General features: G+C 43.1%; 1 protein-coding gene across 3 annotated transcripts in view; it reads left to right on the forward strand.

Moving 5' to 3' along the window:
- The first annotated feature begins 1,589 nt into the window (after window positions 1-1,589).
- Window positions 1,590-20,548, forward strand: part of SYNCRIP (synaptotagmin binding cytoplasmic RNA interacting protein) — a 24,970-nt gene continuing 6,011 nt past the window's right edge. For 2 of the 3 annotated variants that reach the window (XM_084261425.1, XM_084261426.1), the window contains exons 1-10: window positions 1,660-1,749; window positions 3,237-3,396; window positions 4,285-4,403; window positions 4,580-4,687; window positions 6,226-6,339; window positions 6,422-6,598; window positions 11,540-11,675; window positions 12,566-12,771; window positions 17,563-17,712; window positions 19,015-19,136. In XM_084261425.1, the coding sequence (XP_084117551.1) occupies window positions 3,249-3,396; window positions 4,285-4,403; window positions 4,580-4,687; window positions 6,226-6,339; window positions 6,422-6,598; window positions 11,540-11,675; window positions 12,566-12,771; window positions 17,563-17,712; window positions 19,015-19,136 (1,280 nt within the window). In that variant the 5' untranslated portion in view covers window positions 1,660-1,749; window positions 3,237-3,248. Of the gene's footprint in view, window positions 1,750-3,236; window positions 3,397-4,284; window positions 4,404-4,579; window positions 4,688-6,225; window positions 6,340-6,421; window positions 6,599-11,539; window positions 11,676-12,565; window positions 12,772-17,562; window positions 17,713-19,014; window positions 19,137-20,548 lie in introns of all 3 variants that reach the window. The other variant, XM_084261427.1, reaches the window with a different exon arrangement.

The following is a 20,548-nucleotide window of genomic DNA, read 5'->3' on the forward strand; positions in this document are numbered from 1 at the left end:
CAAGGGGCAATGGCTGCAAGTTGGAGCACAGGAAGTTCCACACCAACATGGGGAAGAACTTTACCCCAGTGAGGGTGACAGAGCCCTGGGACAGGCTGCCTAGGGAAGTGGTGGAGTCTCCATCTCTGGAGATATTCCAGCCCCGTCTGGATGCTGACCTGTGCAATATGAGCTGGGGAGCTGCTCTGGCAGGGGGGTTGGACCCGATGATCTCTCGAGGTCCCTTCCAACGCCTATGATTCTATACTGGGGCTGTTCTGCTGGGCTAAAAGGGGCAGTGCTAGTTGGTGAGCTTGTCACTCAGCTGCCTGAGGAAGCAGCAATACCGTGACATTGTGTGTGCCTTCATTGTGCTGCCTCTATCTGGAGTTACAGGTCTGTCAAGGCTTACTTAGGAGGGTGGCTCCCGAGTTGCTGGTGCGAAGTGTTGAGACGTGCGAGCAGCGGGAAAGGCAGGGACGTGCAGCGAGGAGCCCCGGCCAGGCACCCGCATCTGACAACTGTGTGTGGCTGGGCCCGCCTTCTGCCGGGGCCGGCACGGGGAAGTTAAATCCTGGGCGGGCGGCGCTCGCGGAGCGGCCCTGGCCCACAGGCCTCCTTCCTCCAGGCGTGCCCTGGAACTCGGGTTGAGCTGCGGGGCACCGAAGCCCGCGCTGCCGCCGGCTCCTCCCCAGCCTGCCGACCTCCGCCCGGGGCCGTTTAAGGCCGCCGCTTCAGCGGATTCAGCACGCGGTGAGCGAGGGAAAGCAGCTCCCGGTCCCCTGAGGCGAAAACCGCTTCCTCCGCCAGACGGTTGCAGACCGGTGGGGGTGGGGTGGTCGGGCGGCGGCGGCCGCCTGAGGGGGAGAGCTCCCGGCGCCCCTCAGGGAACCGGGTGAGGAGACTCCTGTCCCCAAAGCGGGAACGCCGAGCGCGACTGCGGCTGAGCGCTGCCGGCCGGCAGCCACACAAAGCGCCGCTCTCCCCTCCCTTTGTCTGCGTGGCTTTGTCTCCGCCGTCCCCCCCCCGCCGCGGGCCGGGACTCCCCGCCTCCGCCCGCGGCGGTCCCCTTTGTGCCACCTGCGCGCCGTGGGAACGGCCGCTCGCCCAATCCACGGCCGGCCCGGCGAGCCGCTCAGCTCAGCGCCGTTTTTCGGGCGGCGCCCGCACAGGTGCAAGGGCTGCGCGGGGGAGCCCGGCCGTCCCCACCCCGCCGGGCTCGTCCCGCCGCGGCCGCCGCCTCCCCTCCGCTCGGCGGCGCGCAGCCCGCGCGCCCCTGCAGGCGGCCGCGCCACCCGGGCGGGAGGGAGGGTGAGAGAGAGAGAGAGGGCGGCGCGCGCCGCTCCGCACGGAACGCAGGACGCGTGGGGGACGGAGGGGAGGGCGGGAGACAGCGCGCGCGAGGGCGGGGCGGGCGGGCGGGCGCGCGCGCGCGCGGGTAGCCCGGAGGGCGGGGCGAGCCGATAACCCTTGCGGAGCTGCCTGGGAGACCCCGGGTTTGGGGCTGCGCCAGCGCGCGCGGCGCCTCCTCCTCTCTTCCCCCCCCCCCCTCCGCCTCTCTCCCCCCCCTCCCCTCCAGAGCCGAGTGGAAGGGGCTGGGGTTGGTGCCAGCAGCGGCGTGAGCGCTCGAGCGGCCGCCATTTTACGCCAGCTCCAGCACACTGTCCGGACACACCGAGGGAGCGGAGAAGGGGGGCAGCTCCTCAGCACGCCGAGCCGCTAGCCGCGCCCCGAGCCCCTTCGCACGGCGTTTCACCCCCGCAGCGACAGGTCAGGAGCTGGGCGCCGCCAGGCAGGCCGGCGGGTCCGTGCTCGCCGCCGCTCGGAGCGGCGGTAGCCGCCTGCGGAGCGGGGTGGGAGCGGGCCGGGGCAGGGCCGGGCGGCAGAGCGGTTGAGGCGGTGGAGGGGAGCTGGCAGGCGGGGTGGGAGGCACACGCTGGGGCCCTGCATCGCTGTCGGGCCGGGGCCCGGCTGCCAGGCGCTGCGCGATGGGTGGAGGAGCTGGCTGCCTTCGTGGCCGCTGCTGTCGGGCGGGGGGCGGCCGGGCTGGGCCGGTGCCCGCGCACTAGGCCCGGCAGCTGGCCGGCGCTGGGAAGGCGGCGGTGGCCGGGGGGACCCGGGCCGTCCCCGCGCGTGGCGCGTGGCTCTCGCCTCATTGTCCTGCCGGCTCCGCCGCTCCATTCATTGCCCGTGAGGGGCTGGGCTGGGCCGGGCCGGGGGGGAGCCGCTCCGCAACGGGGCGAGCCGCGACCTCGATCTCCGGCTTGCGCGTGGGGAGGGGGATCGCTCGCGTCTCGCGTGCCCCCGGTCACGTCGTAAGGCGGTGGGCGGGCGGGCAGCGGCGCTTCCCGGCCGGGAGACGGGGCTGGCGGCGGGCCCCTGCATTGTTTCGGGGAGAAGTGTGGCTGGGGGGGTGGCGGCGGGGCCGGGAGGCGCTGCGAGCTCCCGGCCGAGTGGTGAAATCGGGCCCGGGGTGTTGCAACCGCTCTCCAGGGGGAATAGGGTGAGAGGTGGGGAATGGCTGGGGCTTGGGGTGGGGGGGAGCCGCTCCTCCTGCGAGAGTGTGGCGGGGAGGGGGGGGAAGTCGGTCACTGGAGGAAGTTGTAGGACATCTGAACGCGCAGAGCACGTGTTTCCATCGGGCTCATGGCGGCTGCCGCTGCCGCCGCCGCCGTGGGTGGGTGCGGACTGGGAAGAGCGCTTTGTTCCTCTCGCTTGCCCGGCCGACACGGGAGTGGAGGCGGGAAGGGATCCCGGCTGCGCCTGGGGCCTGGAGAGGCGGCTTGCTCCGGGAGGCAGCGAGTTTGCTGCGGGAGGTGGAGGCAGCAGCGGGTGTCAGTGACGGTATCGCGGCGGTAGCGGCGGCTGCATGTGGCAGGTTTGCTCTTCCTTCCACCCCCGCCATTGGCTTCTTGCTCCACTTCTAACTTGTTCAGAGCCTCTTAGAGGAGTGTGTTAGAGAGACAGAGAGAGGGAGGTGAGTCAGTGTGTCTGGCTGGGTTGTGTAAAACCTGCAGTGAAAGCTACCCCACCCCCGCCAGGCAGTGGTGTTAGGGCTTTCCTTTGTGTTAGTGCTTCTTTTGAGGAATTTTGTGCGTCTTTTAAAGCTGAGAAGTATCAGAGAAGCGGTCTACTATTATTTTAATTTTTTTTTTTTTTGGCAAGAATAGGTCAGTCTGTTGCATGTATTGTCACTTGAATTGTTCTACCTGAAAGATATTTTTAGCTTAATTATGATGCTTATTGCATTTGAACAGATATCTGGAAACATGGCTACTGAACATGTTAATGGGAATGGTACTGAAGAGCCCATGGACACTTCTGCTGCAGTTACCCATTCTGAGCATTTCCAGACATTGCTTGATGCTGGTTTACCACAGAAAGTTGCTGAAAAACTAGATGAAATTTACGTTGCAGGTAAGATGTAAAACTTGCAAAACCATGCTTGCAGTATTTTATTGGACTCTGCTGTCTTTGGGCTAAAATAGCAACTTTTTGTGGTTTCCAAAAGTATGGGAACTGCAGTCTTACCAAAATCTGTAGATTTTTTTTTTCCATTCAGTACTTTATAATTTGTTGCAGTATTTCCCAGAGAAAAGTCTTGAGCCAGGCTACTTGGGCTTGAGGGGTGGGGAGGAGAATGCAGGTGACTTTAGCAACAGCTGGAATAGGCAACAGATGACTTTTAGTAGGAGTAGGTGATGTAGGTTTTGTGCATTTTTTTATAGTGGTTGTAGGTAGCTGTAAGTAACTGAAGCTTTGGCATTCACCTTCTCATGTAAATGATACTTCATGACATAGCATTTGGGCTCATGGATGCAAAGGTTATTGTATTGGTCCTTCAGACATGGTAATAGCTACCGTTTTTAAAGTGCTTTTTTGTGTGTGTGTGTGTGTGGATTGTGTTGGTCATTTGTAGTGCTGCAGTTTATTTGTCTTTATAGAGTTCTTAAAATGTACCAAGGTACCATTGTTAGGCAAACTATGTCAGTTTCTGATAGGTCCTCCTGAATTCAGTTTCAGGATATTCAAAATAAGCTTGGCCCCTGTCCTGTCTGGGTTTCACAGAAGTCAAACAAATACATAAATACAGTAACTGTTACTTTCAATTTTTAATGACATTTTTTATTAAAAAAATATTACATACACTAAATGTTTACCTTGTAAAAGGACTAAGTGATTTCTTAGGTATAGTAACTTTATTTCAGTTAGTAATTGATTTAAGGGTCCTTGAAATGGGTTAAATATGGTTAAGCAAAAATTGCTGCCCAAATATAAGTAAGAATTTTTCTTTCTTTTCTCTAGGGCTAGTTGCACATAGTGATCTAGATGAAAGAGCTATTGAAGCTTTAAAGGAATTTAATGAAGAAGGTGCATTGGCGGTGCTTCAGCAGTTTAAAGACAGCGATCTCTCACATGTTCAGGTAATGTTAAGCAAGTCCAAATATAATTGTTGAGGAGGGATAAACTATTAGTTGACCCGCAAGAGGTTTTCTTGAATGAGCCATATGTGATATGTAGAACAAGTACTGTGTTCAAGTTAAAATTACATTCTGGCTTGTCATGTTTTCAGAACTGAAAATTAATAAATCTTTTACAGAACAAAAGTGCCTTTTTATGTGGAGTCATGAAGACATACAGGCAGAGGGAAAAACAGGGGACCAAGGTGGCAGATTCCAGCAAAGGACCAGATGAGGCAAAAATTAAGGTATGTGCCTAAAAAATAAAAGTCCTGTGGTCTGTGGTTTCTCAGAGCCATGGTGACAGATACTTTGATTCTTTTGGAACTGTGCTTCAGAGGTTATTTGAAAGCTGTCACTTGCATTTTTATTTCACCCTTCTTCATTTTCAAGAGGAAGGTTAACATACTGTTAATTACTGGAACTGAATGTCGGTAAAAGTGGAAAAGATTGGGTTGTTTTATGTCTAGTGGAGCCAGTTACGCTACTTCACAGTTAGAAGTATTCAGAAACTTGTCAGCATAGATCCTCGAGTTCAGAACGTGTAACTTCCACTACTAGTGGTTGTGGTTTTGTTCCATTTTTCCTTCTGTATTGTTTTTCTTCAGCTTTTAAGCAACTGCACATACTACATGTGGGTTTAGCCTGCTTCTTATGACATAATCATTGTTCTCATAAACTGTACCCCAAACTGTCTTAGTAATGGACATGTTCCAAAGTTTAAGGAAAGGAAAGCTGTCTAATCATGCTTAGGTGATGTCTTAGAAAGCAAGTGAGTCTTTCATCTGTAACACTTTGTGCAAAGTGCTAAATGACTGTTTTAAGTTACATGTAACTGTACAGCTTGTGAAACAAGAAAATCTTTTTCTACTGACTTTGAGGCTGGGATTCTGTTAATTATAAATAAAACTGATGCAATTTTTGTCACTGCCACATAAACCATCAACAATATGAGCACTTAGTTAACTAACTTAGCGGCATAGCCTCTGCTGCTGATGGCTACGGCATTTATAACAACTTTGCAATTTTCCAGTTGTGAAATTGCTAACTCTTGATTGTATTTAGGGTTGTTTAATATGCTGTTTCTTTGTGCGTAGAGTTGATTTATCTTTGTACAAAATTTATTAGAAAAGACTAATTTCAGAGGAATTTCTCATTGTATTCCTGAATTTCATCTAACATTTTAAATATGTAGTATGTCCATAACTATGTTGTGATTCTGTTGAGGATAAGCTGTGCTGGGGTGCTGTATGCACCCACAAAGAACTTGAGGAGTGAGTGGATAGGAGAAGGAAAGTAGTATCACCTGAGTGGTTGGATACCTGATGCAGTCTGTGCTGTGTTCCAGGGGTGTAAGCACTTAAACATGTGTTCTTTAACTTCACACTTATGAGTAATCTCATTAAGTGAAGGGAACTCCTGCGCATAAATGTTTGCAGGATTGGACATGCCAAAACAAGAAGTGGCTCAGACTAAGATCTTTCTAATTAAAGGGAACCTCACTATTCTATTACTTGGCGCTTTTTTTTTATTCATTAAAATGAAAGAATTGGGAAAAGTGTATGTGAATCTCTTAATTTTACAGCAGTGCTTCTTTACCTGACAGGTCTAAAAATTGTTTTGCGAGTTTCTTGTTGAAGTACTAGCAGTAGGCTTACTTGCCTGTGGGAGTTTTAAACTGTGCTGCTTTGATACAAGTTTATAAGCATGTCTGTTTGTGAATAAAGTGCATCTAAATGAGCTCAAATTGTATATGATTTTAAAATTTTAAGTTTCTTACTTGAAGGCACTCTTGGAGAGAACTAGCTACACTCTTGATGTGACTACTGGACAGAGAAAGTATGGTGGACCTCCTCCAGAGTCTGTGTATTCCGGACATCAGCCTTCTGTTGGTACAGAGGTAAGGAGGAGATGTTTATGTTACTGTGTTCTTACTAATCAGAAATATTTTTCTATAACAACACTCTGCATGTCTGTTGCAGATATTTGTGGGCAAGATCCCAAGAGACTTGTTTGAAGATGAACTTGTTCCATTATTTGAGAAAGCCGGCCCTATATGGGATCTCCGCTTAATGATGGATCCACTAACTGGTCTAAATAGAGGATATGCTTTTGTCACTTTTTGTACTAAAGAGGCAGCTCAGGAAGCTGTTAAGCTGGTAAGTTGTATTACTTGGGGTTTGTTTTGGTTTGGTTTTTTCTAATTTTTTTAAGAACACTCTGGCTTATAAGCAGTTGTCCTGATCCTTAAATGTTTAAGATGAAACTCTCATTGTTAGATCACTTCTTAAGTATCTACTAAGTGTTACTTCCACATTGTGTATAAAGTTTTACTGAATTAAGGATGAACCAGGGCAGGGGGCAAGCTGATGGGCTGCTGTGTGGGCCAGTTAGATAAACCTTCATGTATTAACAAAAGTTCTGTTGGTAATAGTGACTTCTGAGATACCTGGATGAGTTTTGGAAAGAAGGAGTGTTGGGGTTGCTGTGGTTCAGGGGGGAGCATTGGTCAGGTTGTCTGTGATGTCCGATTTGCTTGTGTGCCAGCAGAGGGCCCCGTGCTGGAAAGATGCCTCTGAAGTCAGTTTCATAAGATACTTTAGATGGGAAATAATCACTCTTGAGCGTTAAGGTCTGTTCTGTTTGCTGCAGCTGACTGGAAAAAGTCCTAAATCCTGCCAGGTTGAAAAAAAATATTTCCTCTGAAATACAAGATGCAAAATGGTTTGATATAAGAAATAGGCTACTCCTAGTAAGCTGTCAGGGTTTTATGCATGAAGTACCCATCATGGGGGAAAAAAAGAGAGGGCAAAGAAACATCACTCTGAGCCTCTCACTGCTCCTTTGGTTCCCTAGTTAAGTTGAATTTGAATTTCTTGAGCTACTTACTGCCATGTTGATATGGTCAGTATCAGTGTGCAATTATGATCCCTGCTAACCATGCTCCTTTTGGGTGTACTGGTACTGTATTAATATAGTAGGGTTTAAATCTGCTTTGTGGTAACATACATGTTAAACCATTAGGTTAATGTATTGACATATTATGTAAGTCATTGTAGGTTGAGTGAGACAAATCAGGCTGAAGATGGGAATGTGTTCTGGAAAAGTATAGAAATAACTGCAAAAAGTGGAAGTACAAAAATATCTGGTACAAGCTGTTTAGCTTTTTTAATAAGAATGGCTGGTGTTTCTCTGTGCAGTCCAAATATACTGAGGATAACTATGTCTGTACTGTCATTGTCAACCCAGCTATTCAGATTGTGTGTGAACTTCTGAGTTAAGCACGTGATTTGGAGAAACAGTAAATCAAATCAAATATACTCTTCAAGGTATCTAGTAAACAAAAAAATATTTTCTTCCATTATTTGTTTTTTGCTTAAAGGCAGCACACTCTGAAAAATCATTCAGGTGGTGTTTCCATAAAAGTAACACAAGATCCTAGCCTCAGTCTTCCACTAAATGATACAAGGGAAGGAGGTACTTGGTGTCCTTTTAGACCTGATCTTTGATCTGCGCGGGGAGGGGGATAGAAAGCATTATGCTGTCTTTCAGTTAAATAGCCACTGAGTTATAAGTAATAGCTGAAAAGCGTTGAGATTGATGGGGCAGTTTTTCAGGCTTCATTCTAACCTCTTTGAGGGCAGGGTTAGTTTTAAATTAGATTTTGTGGCATTTGTCAGCTTTTGAATTACTTCAGCCGTAGTTGGCCGGCTAGTTTGGTGTATTATACATTTCCCAAGTAGCCTAGGAGTGATTTGCAGGATGCTGGTGGAGTATGTCTGTAGAGCTCAGTTGAAAATCTTGGCTGTATGACTTTGTATAAGTTAGATGCATGGGAGAGGCTGCTGAAAGATCTCTTAGAAATGCTGTATGTACCCTTGGTCCTAGCCATTTTGACATCATAGTATTTTAACAGGTGGTGGTCTTTTCAGATAGTAACTATAATCTTCTGATGTACATAAAACTTCTCAGCTTTGTGGACTCCCTGGGATAGGAGTTCTTCTCTTACTTCCCACCTTGATAGTGGCACGCTTTTTTTTCTGTTCAAGACTGAAGTATAGCAAAAATGAGAATAAATGTCTCTGCATTGTCTGTAGGTCTCTTCAGTAATAAGACAGCTAAAAGGTTTTGTCAGTACCCAAACTACAGCGGAGAAACTGGCCTGTCTTGAGGCTCCTGCAGTTGGTGTAACATACTTTGCATACAATTCATACTTGTGTGGTTGTTGTATTATCCACAGTCTTTGTAATGACTTAATGTAAAACCAAATTACATTTTTTTGATAAATTTAATGTTGACTTACTGTATTCCTTAACCAGAAGAAATTTTGCTGTTTAAAAGGTTAAAGCCTTGATTTTGTTACACATAGGCATTTTTAAACCACTTAATGGGGAGAATTCCCAAAATTGCCTTTCAAATGCCTTTGCCGCTGCACTTGAGATATAAAATTAGATGGTTCTATGGCCTGATAGAAGGCTTACAGATATGAAGAGTAATTAATTTTATGTCCAGTACTTAATCCGGTGTGGTTAACCATAACCCTTGCTGGATAAGTAGAAATGACATCTCCAACATTGTTAACACATACACTGCACTTACTGATTTTTAATTTTTCCCCCTGTTACTATGTTGGTATTTACCTTCTGTTATAACTCCAGTGGTGGTGTTCTGCATACATGTTTAATTTGCCCTCCTATTTCATAGGGAGGTGTTAGATTTCACTCAGAAATCTTCTGGAAAACTGATTAAGGTTACTGTGGACACGTACAGGATAAATACTTGGGGTGAAGCTTGCAGGAAAACATACTGAAAACTACAGTAGCATACAGTGGTGTTTTTGACTGCAGCAAGTGTAAGCTTGATCTAAGTGTGGGTACAGGTGAGTTATGTAAATATAGACGTTAAGCAGTTTGCTAGCTATGCACAGCAGTACAACTTGGAGTTTGTTTCTGGAAGTAAAGTTGCTGGTGAAAATTTAAATGGATAAAATGACAAGACAGACCTTAGGTGTACTTTGCCCTGTTTATGAGTAGGTTCTTATAGAACTTGGAAAAAAAAAGGTGTCTAAGGGCTAGTAGTATCTCTGTTACTAACTTTGGGCATTAATTCAGTGGTGACAGGAGGGGGAAGCAGTGTGCTGACGTAGCTAATTTGGTAGCCAGACAGTTTTGGCACTTCACCCAGATAATGATTTAGGCCTGTTCATGTCTAATCTAAGTTTACAGGTGGTATACAAATTACTAACCTAAAACCCTCTGACTTCATATTCTAGAGGACCAGATTCAAGTCTATTGCTTCTGTGTTAAGAGAAATGTACAATGAAAAGTGGTATTCTGTATATTAGGAAAAACTACTAGAGGCTACTGTCAATGTGGAGTTGCATTATGGTAGAATATTTTACATTTTTATGTTATGAAATAGTATTTTGTTGTGATGAGTTGTACGAGGGGCTCTTTCTTGACTAAATGTGTTGCCAGACTTTGTCCTTAGACTTTAACTGAACAGTATTTCTGTTCTATATCCTACTATCCGTATAGGATAGAATATGATCATCTAGTTGAACTGTGTTACTGCTTCAGGGCTGACCAAATGTTAAAGCACGTTAAGGGCATTGTCCAAGTGCTTCTCAAACACTGATGGGCTCCGGGCATCGACTGCCTCTCTAGGAAGTCTGTTCCAGTGTTTGACCACCTTCTTGCTAAAGAAACACTTCCTAATGTTAAATAAATGTTTCCTAATGTGTGCTTCAGTTAATGAAAAATGAGTTTGTCTAATAGTTTCCAGACTAATAAAGTATCAACTTCTTAAAAGGTATTGTCTTTAAAGGACTTTTTTGAGCTAGTGTAATCTGTCTCTATTAGTGTGTATAAGTGTGTTTCTTAGTGATCATAAATGTATATAGTTTTCCTATGCAGCTGTTTGCTACTTTAAAACACTATTCCTCTGCCATGTGGAGAACAGATAGGGAGATAGAAGTCTGACTGTATTCTGTGTTCTGAATCAAAGATAGTTGGGAAGATGCTACTCAATGTGCAGTTGTCTGCTTTGCTCACTTTGCTACAGTTGTGTGGCTCAGAGTTTTCAGTTACGTGGTTTTTGGTTGCAAGAGATCAGTGTAAATAAATATATATTCACCCTGATTTTAGTTCACAAAACAAGAAGGGGTGTGGGAGAACTTGCTTATGCAGGAAGCTTTACCACCAAGCACAAAATAACTGGTAGAATAAATAGCTAGATTAAATTTTTAAAAGTTGTCCTACTACTTGTCAATAAGATGTTCACCACAAAATCCTAGCTAAAGAGGTGTCTGTTGCAGGGCTTCCACATGAAAAGGGGTTGATGTACCACCAGTTGACCTCCCTGCTGCTTATTTGGATGATGCATGTCTGTGTCTGTATCTCAGTGAAAGGCATTTTTTGTCAACAGATGTCTACAGTAATACTTCCCCCCCTAAACTGCTGACTTGTTCAGGGTGTCTTCTAAACAGTCTGTTATGGGAGAAGCATTTGAACAGAAGTTATATGATTTCAAGTCAGAAGAAGGTTCTTCGAGCTGTTTACTATTTTTATGTGTGTAATCTGTGTACTTTGGAAAGTACTTGTCAACTGCTTTTGCCCACTTTGTGGAGCCTGATCACAGGTCTTTCATTTGTTAACTATGGAATTTTTGAAAGGAATCTGACTTGAATTGTAACTTCTGGCTTGAGTTACATGCAATTCAAGAATTCCTAGATGGAATGTATAGAAAAACACTTTTTTTTCGTGCATTGTTTTGAAGGGAGAAACCTTGGTCTTGATGACTTAATACATAAGATTTACCTTTCAAAGTTCCACATGAAAAAGCCTCTAAAGAAACATGTATTAAGAAAAAGGCTTGAACAAGAAGGGAAGGATAATTGTTGGCTGAAACGTTGAGATATCTTAAAGAACGTGGGTAGTGTATTTCAGAAGAGTTGAACATGCATCATAAGAATGTGTTAAGCTCCAGAGAATTTAATGTACTACTAAATGCTATGTTTGCAAAAGTAAAATACTTGGTATGCTGCTGTTGGGAGAGAAAATTATCTGTAACTGATGATTGTCCAATTATTTTTCTTTCAGTACAACAACCATGAAATTCGTTCTGGAAAACACATTGGTGTATGCATCTCTGTTGCCAATAATAGGCTTTTTGTTGGGTCTATTCCTAAGAGTAAAACCAAGGAGCAAATCGTTGAAGAATTTAGCAAAGTAACAGGTAAGTCAATACCTACATTTTGTAGAGCTGGAGAGATGTCAAACATGATTAGTGATGAACCCTCTTCACCATTTTTTGGGTTATAATTGAACAATGACGATTCCAAATGAAGACCACTTCGCAAGTTGTCTTTTCTTAGATTTTTTTTTTTAAACTGTTGTGCTGAGGGTTGAAATACATGTGATTAGGTTAGATGTGTGGTTCCCAGTTTTACTTAGCAAATAAATGTTTTAAAAAGCCATTCAAAGAAGTAGGTGGTTTAATTATTTCAGTACCAACAAATGTTTTAAAGCTTTTCCAGACAAAACTGAAGCAGGTTGGAGAACATAACTAGTTCTGTGCTTCAGAATTCTTGGTGATTTGATGAGGATCCCTTTTTTTTTTTTTTTTGGATAACAGGCTATAAACTGGCAAAGGTAGAATTTGATGGCTTTTTTTGTTACCAAATGATACTCCTGAGGTTCCTTGGAGCAATGCTGAAACATCTCAGGTGTCTTAAAATCACGCACATTTGACCTCTTCTGGTTTAGACATCCATGGGAAAACACCAGCAGTGATAAGTGGTGTGACTTCTAGGGGGTTGGGAGGAGAACTGACCAAGTATGATTTTTGGCTACCGTTCAGTTACAGGAAAGGTACCCTTCCATAGCTACTAAGCTTTGTGCACTTAATAAAATGGGATGTACATCAGCTTAGTCTACTATCACTCTTGGAAAATGTTCTTGAAAGTAGGGAAGCTTTCATATGTATACAGTCTCAAAATTGCCTCGTGTGTTTATGCTTTTTTGGAACTACTTACCAGATGCATGCTTATGAAAAAAATAATCCCTACTGTATAATGCACATTCATGTATTGAAGCTATAACAAAAAATATTTTGTTTAATTTTAGAGGGTCTTACAGATGTTATATTGTATCATCAGCCTGATGACAAGAAAAAGAACCGGGGTTTCTGTTTCCTTGAATATGAAGATCACAAAACTGCCGCTCAGGCCAGACGTAGGTTAATGAGCGGAAAAGTGAAAGTGTGGGGAAATGTTGTTACAGTTGAATGGGCTGACCCTATAGAAGACCCAGATCCTGAAGTCATGGCAAAGGTAATAAAGCTATAAAGGAACCATGAAACTTTTTAAGGTGTCTTGTTCCAGAATAAATATGTTCTGACATTAGCCTGAGTGTAAATAGCATATTTCAGCCTTCTTGACATAGATGTTGTAGGTAAGATGATAAAAATATGAATACACTCTAGAACAGATGAGAATGTAAAAACTCTTGGCTGATGTTATTTTGTGCTCTGAAGGCTGTGTGTTAAACATGATCCTTGTAAAAAGGACACATAGGCCAGATGCATTTAATTTTTCATCTGGAAATGGTGGTGATAATATTTGGAGGGATAGAAATCTAGATACAATCCCTAATTCTTCTTAACCTTGGAATTATATGTTTATCCCTTTAGAATTTGAACATGCCAGTTAAACTGTATTTTCAAAGGTGCCTTTAGCAGTTCAGATGTTAGGTAGTCACTTTGTATTTAAAGCTCTGTATCTTATTTTTAATTTAGGGGTGATTAATTCCATTGAATATTACCACAAGTGATACTGTGGATTTTGAATATTTTGGTGAAACTGAAGTCTGGATTGATACGGTTTTGAAGTACATGATAGCAGTGGGTTTATATGTGTGATACTTTGCCAGGAATTAATTACCTGATTCCCCCCACATCAGATAATGCCCAACCCTGGTTTTCTTTTTTCAGTGATGTTGTATAGCTGAGTTGTTTAAAGGAAGCTCATAGCTAGCCCATATCCTTATCTCTTTCTCTTTGCTTTTCATCTGTGCTTTTACTCTCACCTGAGACACGTCACTTGCTGGAGTCCTACTTTGTTGGACCTAGTAAGATAGCTTGGCTGGTATCTCCTCTTTGGTTAGCCATAAGGGATAAGGGTTGGGGTGGGGGCTCATTTTAGGGAAAAGCTGCTTTTGTAATGCAGGTATTACAGAAGCTTCTAGACTACCCTGCCTGCAAGATGTTTTTTTTTCTTGCTTGGGATCACAGACTATCAGCATCAGGGGTGAGTCTTGGCAGGTAAAATTTGTCAAAGTTGGTGCTTCCTAAATGTGGCAACCGGTTTGTCTGTTCAGTTTCTTGGCTCAAAAGAGATGAGACCTAATCCAGCAAACTCTTCAGGCAAGCTACCAGGAACTTCTGCTGACATGACTGAACAGATAAGCAGGTTGTGATAGGGGGCATAATAGGGTGTCTTTCCTAAGTAACTTTATAGATGTGGGGGGTGAAAGGCTAAAGATGAGGAAGCTCAACAGAGATTTGCTCCATTTAATATACAGTTCTTTGGATGTGTTAATGCCTTGTATTGCTTTGTATTTGAAATGGGACATGAAAAGAGAAGAAACATAAGTACAGAAAATCAGCTTGTATACCTCTAGAGTCATGTGCCAGAGATAGGGAGGGCATGGATCTTGGGTTGAAGATGTGTGGAAAAGTGAGACTAAGTGAACAAGAATGCTGAAAAAGTAGAGAGCATCTAGCTGAAGGCAGAAGTAGAGGCAAGTATGAGTGTCTGACATTTATTGCTGAGTATGTCCCTGGCTTTATTCTTGCAACAAGGGGAGTCTCCTCTAGTTTTTCTTGTCCATTTTTGGAGAAACTCGGATCACTTCTGGAAGAGTTAGGTTTGCTTTCTGTTTATTGCTGTCTTTCTCCTAAGAGATTGAGAAGGAGCAGCTGAGCTGCTGCTGCTGTCAGTAGTCTCCCAGGTGTGAGCTGCATACTGGCTGTCACTGCTTCTGAGTACTGTCAGTCAGGAGCAAAGGGAGAGCTGTTGACCCTTGTCATTTTAGACATTCCTGTGATAGAAGGCTCTGGAGAAAACAGAGTAGAAGATTGTTTTTTTCAGAGAACTCATCTGATCTGGCAGTGTTCTTGTCAAGACAGCTAGAAAAGCAAGTCCGTAAGAACAAACTAGAGAAGACAAACACACTTTTGTAGCCAGAAGGTGAACAACATTGTTCTAAATACTGTGCAGAAGCAGCATGTCATTCATCAGTATATGGACACCTACTAATTTAAATTTCTGAAATTTTTTTTCCCTTTATCACCCAAACTTTTGCTTAAATCTCATGGGGAGTACCGTATAGATGCATGCTTAAATTTTAAATGGGCTGTTACCTAAAATATGAAGTACCTTGAGTGTTACGAGGCAGAAAACTAGATTCTGAGGGTAGACATTCAGGAGAGTAGTGCTTGAACTGACAGTGTAAATGGTTATGATGTCTGGTCCAAAGTGAACTTTTTTTCAGCTTCCAGTAGCTGTGTTGATAGCTTAATTTTTCCTGAGTGCTGTGTTGTTGCCTCTTGGACCCATACTGCAGATAAATTTCTTAATGTTTTACTTGATTTCTGTAGCATATCTATGGCTACCGAGGACATTCTGGAGTGGCAGGTTAAGCAGCTAAATAAAGTCTTATGCTTGTGACTATCTGGTAGATTACAGGACAGGAGACCGCCAGTAACCCGTAGAGAATGTTGTAATGTCGGCTGAGGTATTTGTGCTGTGGAGAAAAGGAACAGATCCCAGAAGTTTTTAGGGTAGTCAGAGAGCTTGGGAAGTGGCTTTGGTATAAGAAAATGCTGCTGCTTGGTATACTGCTTGTTAAGTGTGTATCCTTGGTGTTACTGTCTTCTGAGATTTAATGAAGAGGACTTACCCCCTTTGAGTAGTGTAAATGAAGTAAGAATGTGTTCATCATCTCTCAGTTTATGCTTTAACCTGCCTCCTAGCTTTGGCATCTATTTTGGCTGGTTCACCTACAGTTAAACTGTAACATTACCAAAGGTGTTAAAATACTGTTAGTGATTAATGGATTTGTCTACACCAGAAAAAAGTCAGTTGCTTTTTTTTAATTCCATAAAAATGTTGTGTTGGTACATCTTGTGATAAAAACATGATGGTTTTTGAGGTTTTTAATCATGTCTTACTTAGCCAGTCACTGTGGATTTATTAGTGAAGGCTCCTTAGGATTCCTCTTGAGATTCTAGCTTTCATTCTTTCTTAAAGCAAAAGAATAACGAAGATTTGTTTGAAAGTTACCAGTTTTTTAAACTACTGATCTTCTGTAATTAATTTTCTTGAAATCAGGTTCAGGTAGTGATTAGAACAGTTTACTAAAAATTATTACTGCATGTGGATTACAAGAAATAAAAGCGGCTTTTGCCATCAAGGCATATAGGAGAACCTTAACACAGGATAGGAAGCGGCTTTCCTTGTGGAGCTGTCTGTGACTTCTGTAATCTCCTGAGAATCAGCAAGAGGAGCTATTGCCAAAGACTAGAGCTTATACTGCAGATCATACATCTGACCCAGTGTATACCTTCTTCCAAACCCTACATCCCATCATAGCTTGGCTAGCAAGTGAGATAAAGATTTTGGGAAGTCTGTTTTGTCTATTTGTAACTTAATTATGCAGTAATTCTTACAAAAAGGGTGTCTGGGTCTATTGAGTTCCTGTATGTGGTAGGAGAAGAGAACATAGCTCTGCTTCAGAAATTGGAGCATGAGATCTCTGGTTCCATCGCACACCGGGTTGACCATCATGCTTGACAGCAGTCAGTCAGTGCTGCCCTGTACAACGTTCACTTGCTTTTTGTTATCAGTTTGAAACTGTTAGTAGTGAGGGGGATGTGAAGAGCAGTTACAGGTCATTGCAGCTGGTGTGCAGCTGCCTTGTAGGAAAGTGAACGTTTTTTGACAGTATGAGGTAACTAGACTGTCAGGGCATGGTGGCCGCATGTGGAAGGCACCCTTCCTAACAAGTCAGAGAGGCATGTAAATTGTGAGAGTTCACGGGTGACATGCAGTCACTTGGTGCAACACAGTGTGAGAACAAAGGCATGTCTTTGACTACAAAGTGGTTACTAACATACAGTGCCCACTGTACATTGTCTGCTGTACTGATGAAGACTCTAGTTTAAGCCTTTGCCAGACTGCTCTTTTACTGTAAGCAGTTGGTGTTTGATGAAACTTTCTATTTATGGTTTAGCCAGGCCATTAACAGGGCCTATCTCAGTAGTTGAAAGATAACCAACCTCTCTGGTATTACAAGCTGCATAGCAGCCTGTGTAGCTTGTCTGGTATTGTGTTCTTTAAAGCACTGGGGGAGGAAATGGACTAAGAGTTATTTGGAGGTGGCTGTTCCTCAAGGGAAGGATACAGTGAGAAAGTCCAGAGGTGGCTTGTCAGTGTCAGCCTTAGCATCACCTTCTGTCTGTGTTCTCTCTTCTAGCTGTGGATTCAGGTCACTGAGTGCTCCTCAGGCAAGCACAGTCCTGATGCTAGGTATTTGGTGTAGCTATGGCATGGGAGCCACAAGTTAAGCAGCTTGAGAGCTGCAGGCCTGTCACCTCTGACCTAGATATTAGAGAGATGACTGTTCTGCAAATACCTGAGCAAAAACCTTTCTAAACAATGAAATGTTTCAAGAAGTTAATTACTTTGTGTGTAACCAATCTTGGTTGCCTTACTTCAAGTTTGAAAGTGTTCCTTTTTGAGTTGAAAATGACTGTTGCTGGGATTCATTTAAACATTAACACAAATTGGATTGACTTCCAGGATACCAATGCTTATGTAATCGTGTTTGAAAACAGATTTAATATTTCTGTCAGGGAATTTTGGAGCTAAGTCATGCTGTATGAATATATAAATATGCATATTCATGTATATATGTCTTATGTAGAGCATTTTAATGATGTTTTCAGTACTGCCAGTAGTAATAACTTGCAAAATTTCGTTTTGGGATTAGATCATACTTCTAAGAGTTTTTCTGGACTTCTTTCTCTCTCTTTTTTTTTTTTTTTTTTTATTTCTCTGCAGGTAAAAGTTCTGTTTGTACGCAATCTTGCCAATACTGTCACAGAGGAGATCCTAGAAAAAGCCTTCAGTCAGTTTGGAAAGCTAGAACGAGTGAAGAAGCTGAAAGACTATGCTTTCATTCATTTCGATGAACGGGATGGTGCTGTAAGGGTAAGTGAAGAGGACTGTAACTCTGTAAGTAGTGACTAAGCATAACATTTAGAAGCTGTATACTACTACTAATTTGAGAAAAAGCTCTGGAGAAACAGTACCACATTCTCACTGATAACTTTGTCCTCTCTGGGTGTCTCTTAGGCAGATGTAGTTGGTAACTTCAAAAGTGAATCTTGGATGTACCTATCCTAAATAATTCTGCTGATGAGTATCTAAGGTTATCATTTGAATAGGAAGTGCCAGAAGTTGAAAGATTCTTCTTACCAAATTATTGATAGAATCTAAAGCAGTTTCTCTAGGGCTGGTTGATAAAAATTCAGGTAATCCTTTTGTTTTGCAGGAACAGTGTGACTTCCTTTTTACAGTGTGGAATAAGCACCTTTGCTTTTTGATGAGGGGTGCTGGACAGTTGAGTAATTGTCATTCCTGGATTTTGCTAACTGAGTTCTGGTGGTTTTGGGGTTTTTTTCATGTCATAGGAAGGGAAATGGCAATTCCTGTCCTGCCTGTATATTTTTTTTTTCCCTGTGGGAGGATGCAGGGGAATACAAGGGGATTAAATTTTTATAACTCATCCAGATGCCTTAAAGCAGATGCATAGAAAGATCACGGAAAGAGTATTTTCATAGGATATATTGTCCCATCAAGGCTTAGCCATGTAGAGTCCCTAAAAGTGGTAAAATCTTTCTGATTCCCCGCCTGAATTCTTGTAGCAATTACTTGAGAGAATTGTGTGTGTGTTGGTGGGTTTTTCGTTTGGGTTGTTTTGGGGGTGTTTCTTGGTGTGTGTTTTTGGGTGAGTTTTGGTGGTTTGTTTTGGTTTTCTTTTTGTGGTAGAATGAGATTAAATTCTAACTTTTGGCTTCTGGTTTAAAAAGAAAGTTACGTTTATGTAAGTAAAATGAAAGGAATAAAATCTGTTCTCTAGTTTTAATAATGTTTGTGTGTTTGCTGACTTGAGAAATTTATTCCCTTATTGCAAAATCTGTACTTTCAGAGGACAGCTCTGTCACTTCATTAACTGAAACAATTCGCAAAGGTTGAAGCCTATTTGCAGTTCTGAGTAGAAGATTTATAGGCTGATACGTGCAGTCCTGGGTTTGAGAGTCAAGTTAAGAGGAAGTGCGTAACTCTGGAACCCATGATATGCTTTCTGGTTATTTAACATTTTTTTAAGCTTTATATTGTTATTTTAGCTCTGGGTAACAAATTTTAAAATGCATGCTCTAAAAGATAGAATAAAATTAATAACATCAGGTATGCTTAGAAGTATATTTAAAGTCTGGTTAATTCCTTCAGGCAATGGAAGAAATGAATGGCAAAGATTTAGAGGGAGAAAACATTGAAATTGTTTTTGCTAAGCCACCAGATCAAAAAAGGAAAGAACGGAAAGCTCAGAGACAAGCGGCTAAAAATCAGATGTAAGTGTAAATGCATGCACATATGTTGTATTACTTCCGAAAGACATGTACACTTCTACAGAATTAGAACTTCTGACTATTTTAGTAGGTGTACTATAGTGAATTCAGGTTTTCTGGCTTCTCTGAAAATACTGGATTGATTTAAGTTGTTTGCATTTGACTTTACATCTAGTAGTGGTATTGGTGAGAATTCAGATAACAGTTTTACTCTGCTCACTGAGTGTGAGAGCACCAGAGGGAATGCTTTTAAAGGTCATGAAATGTACATACTTCTCACTTTTTAAACTACACTTTCATGTACTTCTGCATTGATATGTTATGTGGCTGAGTTTAACATGTGCTCCTCCCAGCAGACTTAGCAGTACTGATACAGCCCCCCTCATCCCCTACCCCCCTCCCCCTGTTGACTAAAATACCCACTGAAAGGAGGATCCTGACCTTCTTTATCACTTCCAAAAGAGATCTCGTGAAGCTTACAAACTCACACTGAGAGATCTAATAAATGCTGAACGTGAGGGGAGAAGCAGTTCTTGCTAGTATGTTCTGCTTAATGTTCTCAATGTGTTTTTCTTCTTGGGTATCTTGTAACTTTCCTAACCATCTTCCCTCCCCCACCTTTTTTCCAAAAATAACTTCTGCTAGTGCTGCTGTGCAGCATCCAAGAAGAGGGAATAGTGAGGTTACCAGATTAATACAGATCTCCAGATGGTGACCTACTGTACACGTGGAATTGGTTAAGTTTGCCCTGCTCGCAGTTCTCATAACTTTCTTGGCCCTTCTCTTGTTCTTCCTTGGGCATCTGGTGTTACTGCAAAAAGTGGATTATTTCTTTTTCTTTTGCCTCTCTTCTATGCCAGGCTGGTCTTTCCTGTTCTTCTCGAGTCTTTTGGTGATAGGACTTAATTTCTTTCTGTGGATTCTGTATCTTTGCAAGACCACCATCAATACCTGTTTGTTTAATTAAAATCTAAAATGGGGCTGAAAGTTGCACGATGTGCCTCTCAGCACAGGCAGTTGTCTGCATGGTTGTGTTGTATCTGGTTGGAGATAACACTTTCTCTCATTGAATTTGAGTAGCACCAAAAAAACCCTCGTACTGAAATCTAGTTTTATACCGTATAGCTTGGGATTCAAGACCAAATAACAGCCTGTTTCCAGTGATGAAAAGGAGGATTTTTCTTAAAATGCACTTGGTCAGTTACAACGCTGTGTGATTTTTCCACCCCCCCCCATCTCCCAACTGTTCTCTGCAGATTATCTGAGGCCCATATTTATTATTTCTGGATAGCATGCATGTATTTATAACGCTATAAGTCTTATGGGATGTGTAATTTCTCATATTAATATGCAGTATATTGTCTGCATCCCCATCCCTTTTGTTAAGATGCACAGGACATGTCTCATTTTGTGGA

The sequence above is a fragment of the Gallinula chloropus genome, assembly GCF_964237585.1.
Source record: "Gallinula chloropus genome assembly, chromosome: 3".
NCBI classification, from domain to species: domain Eukaryota; kingdom Metazoa; phylum Chordata; class Aves; order Gruiformes; family Rallidae; genus Gallinula; species Gallinula chloropus.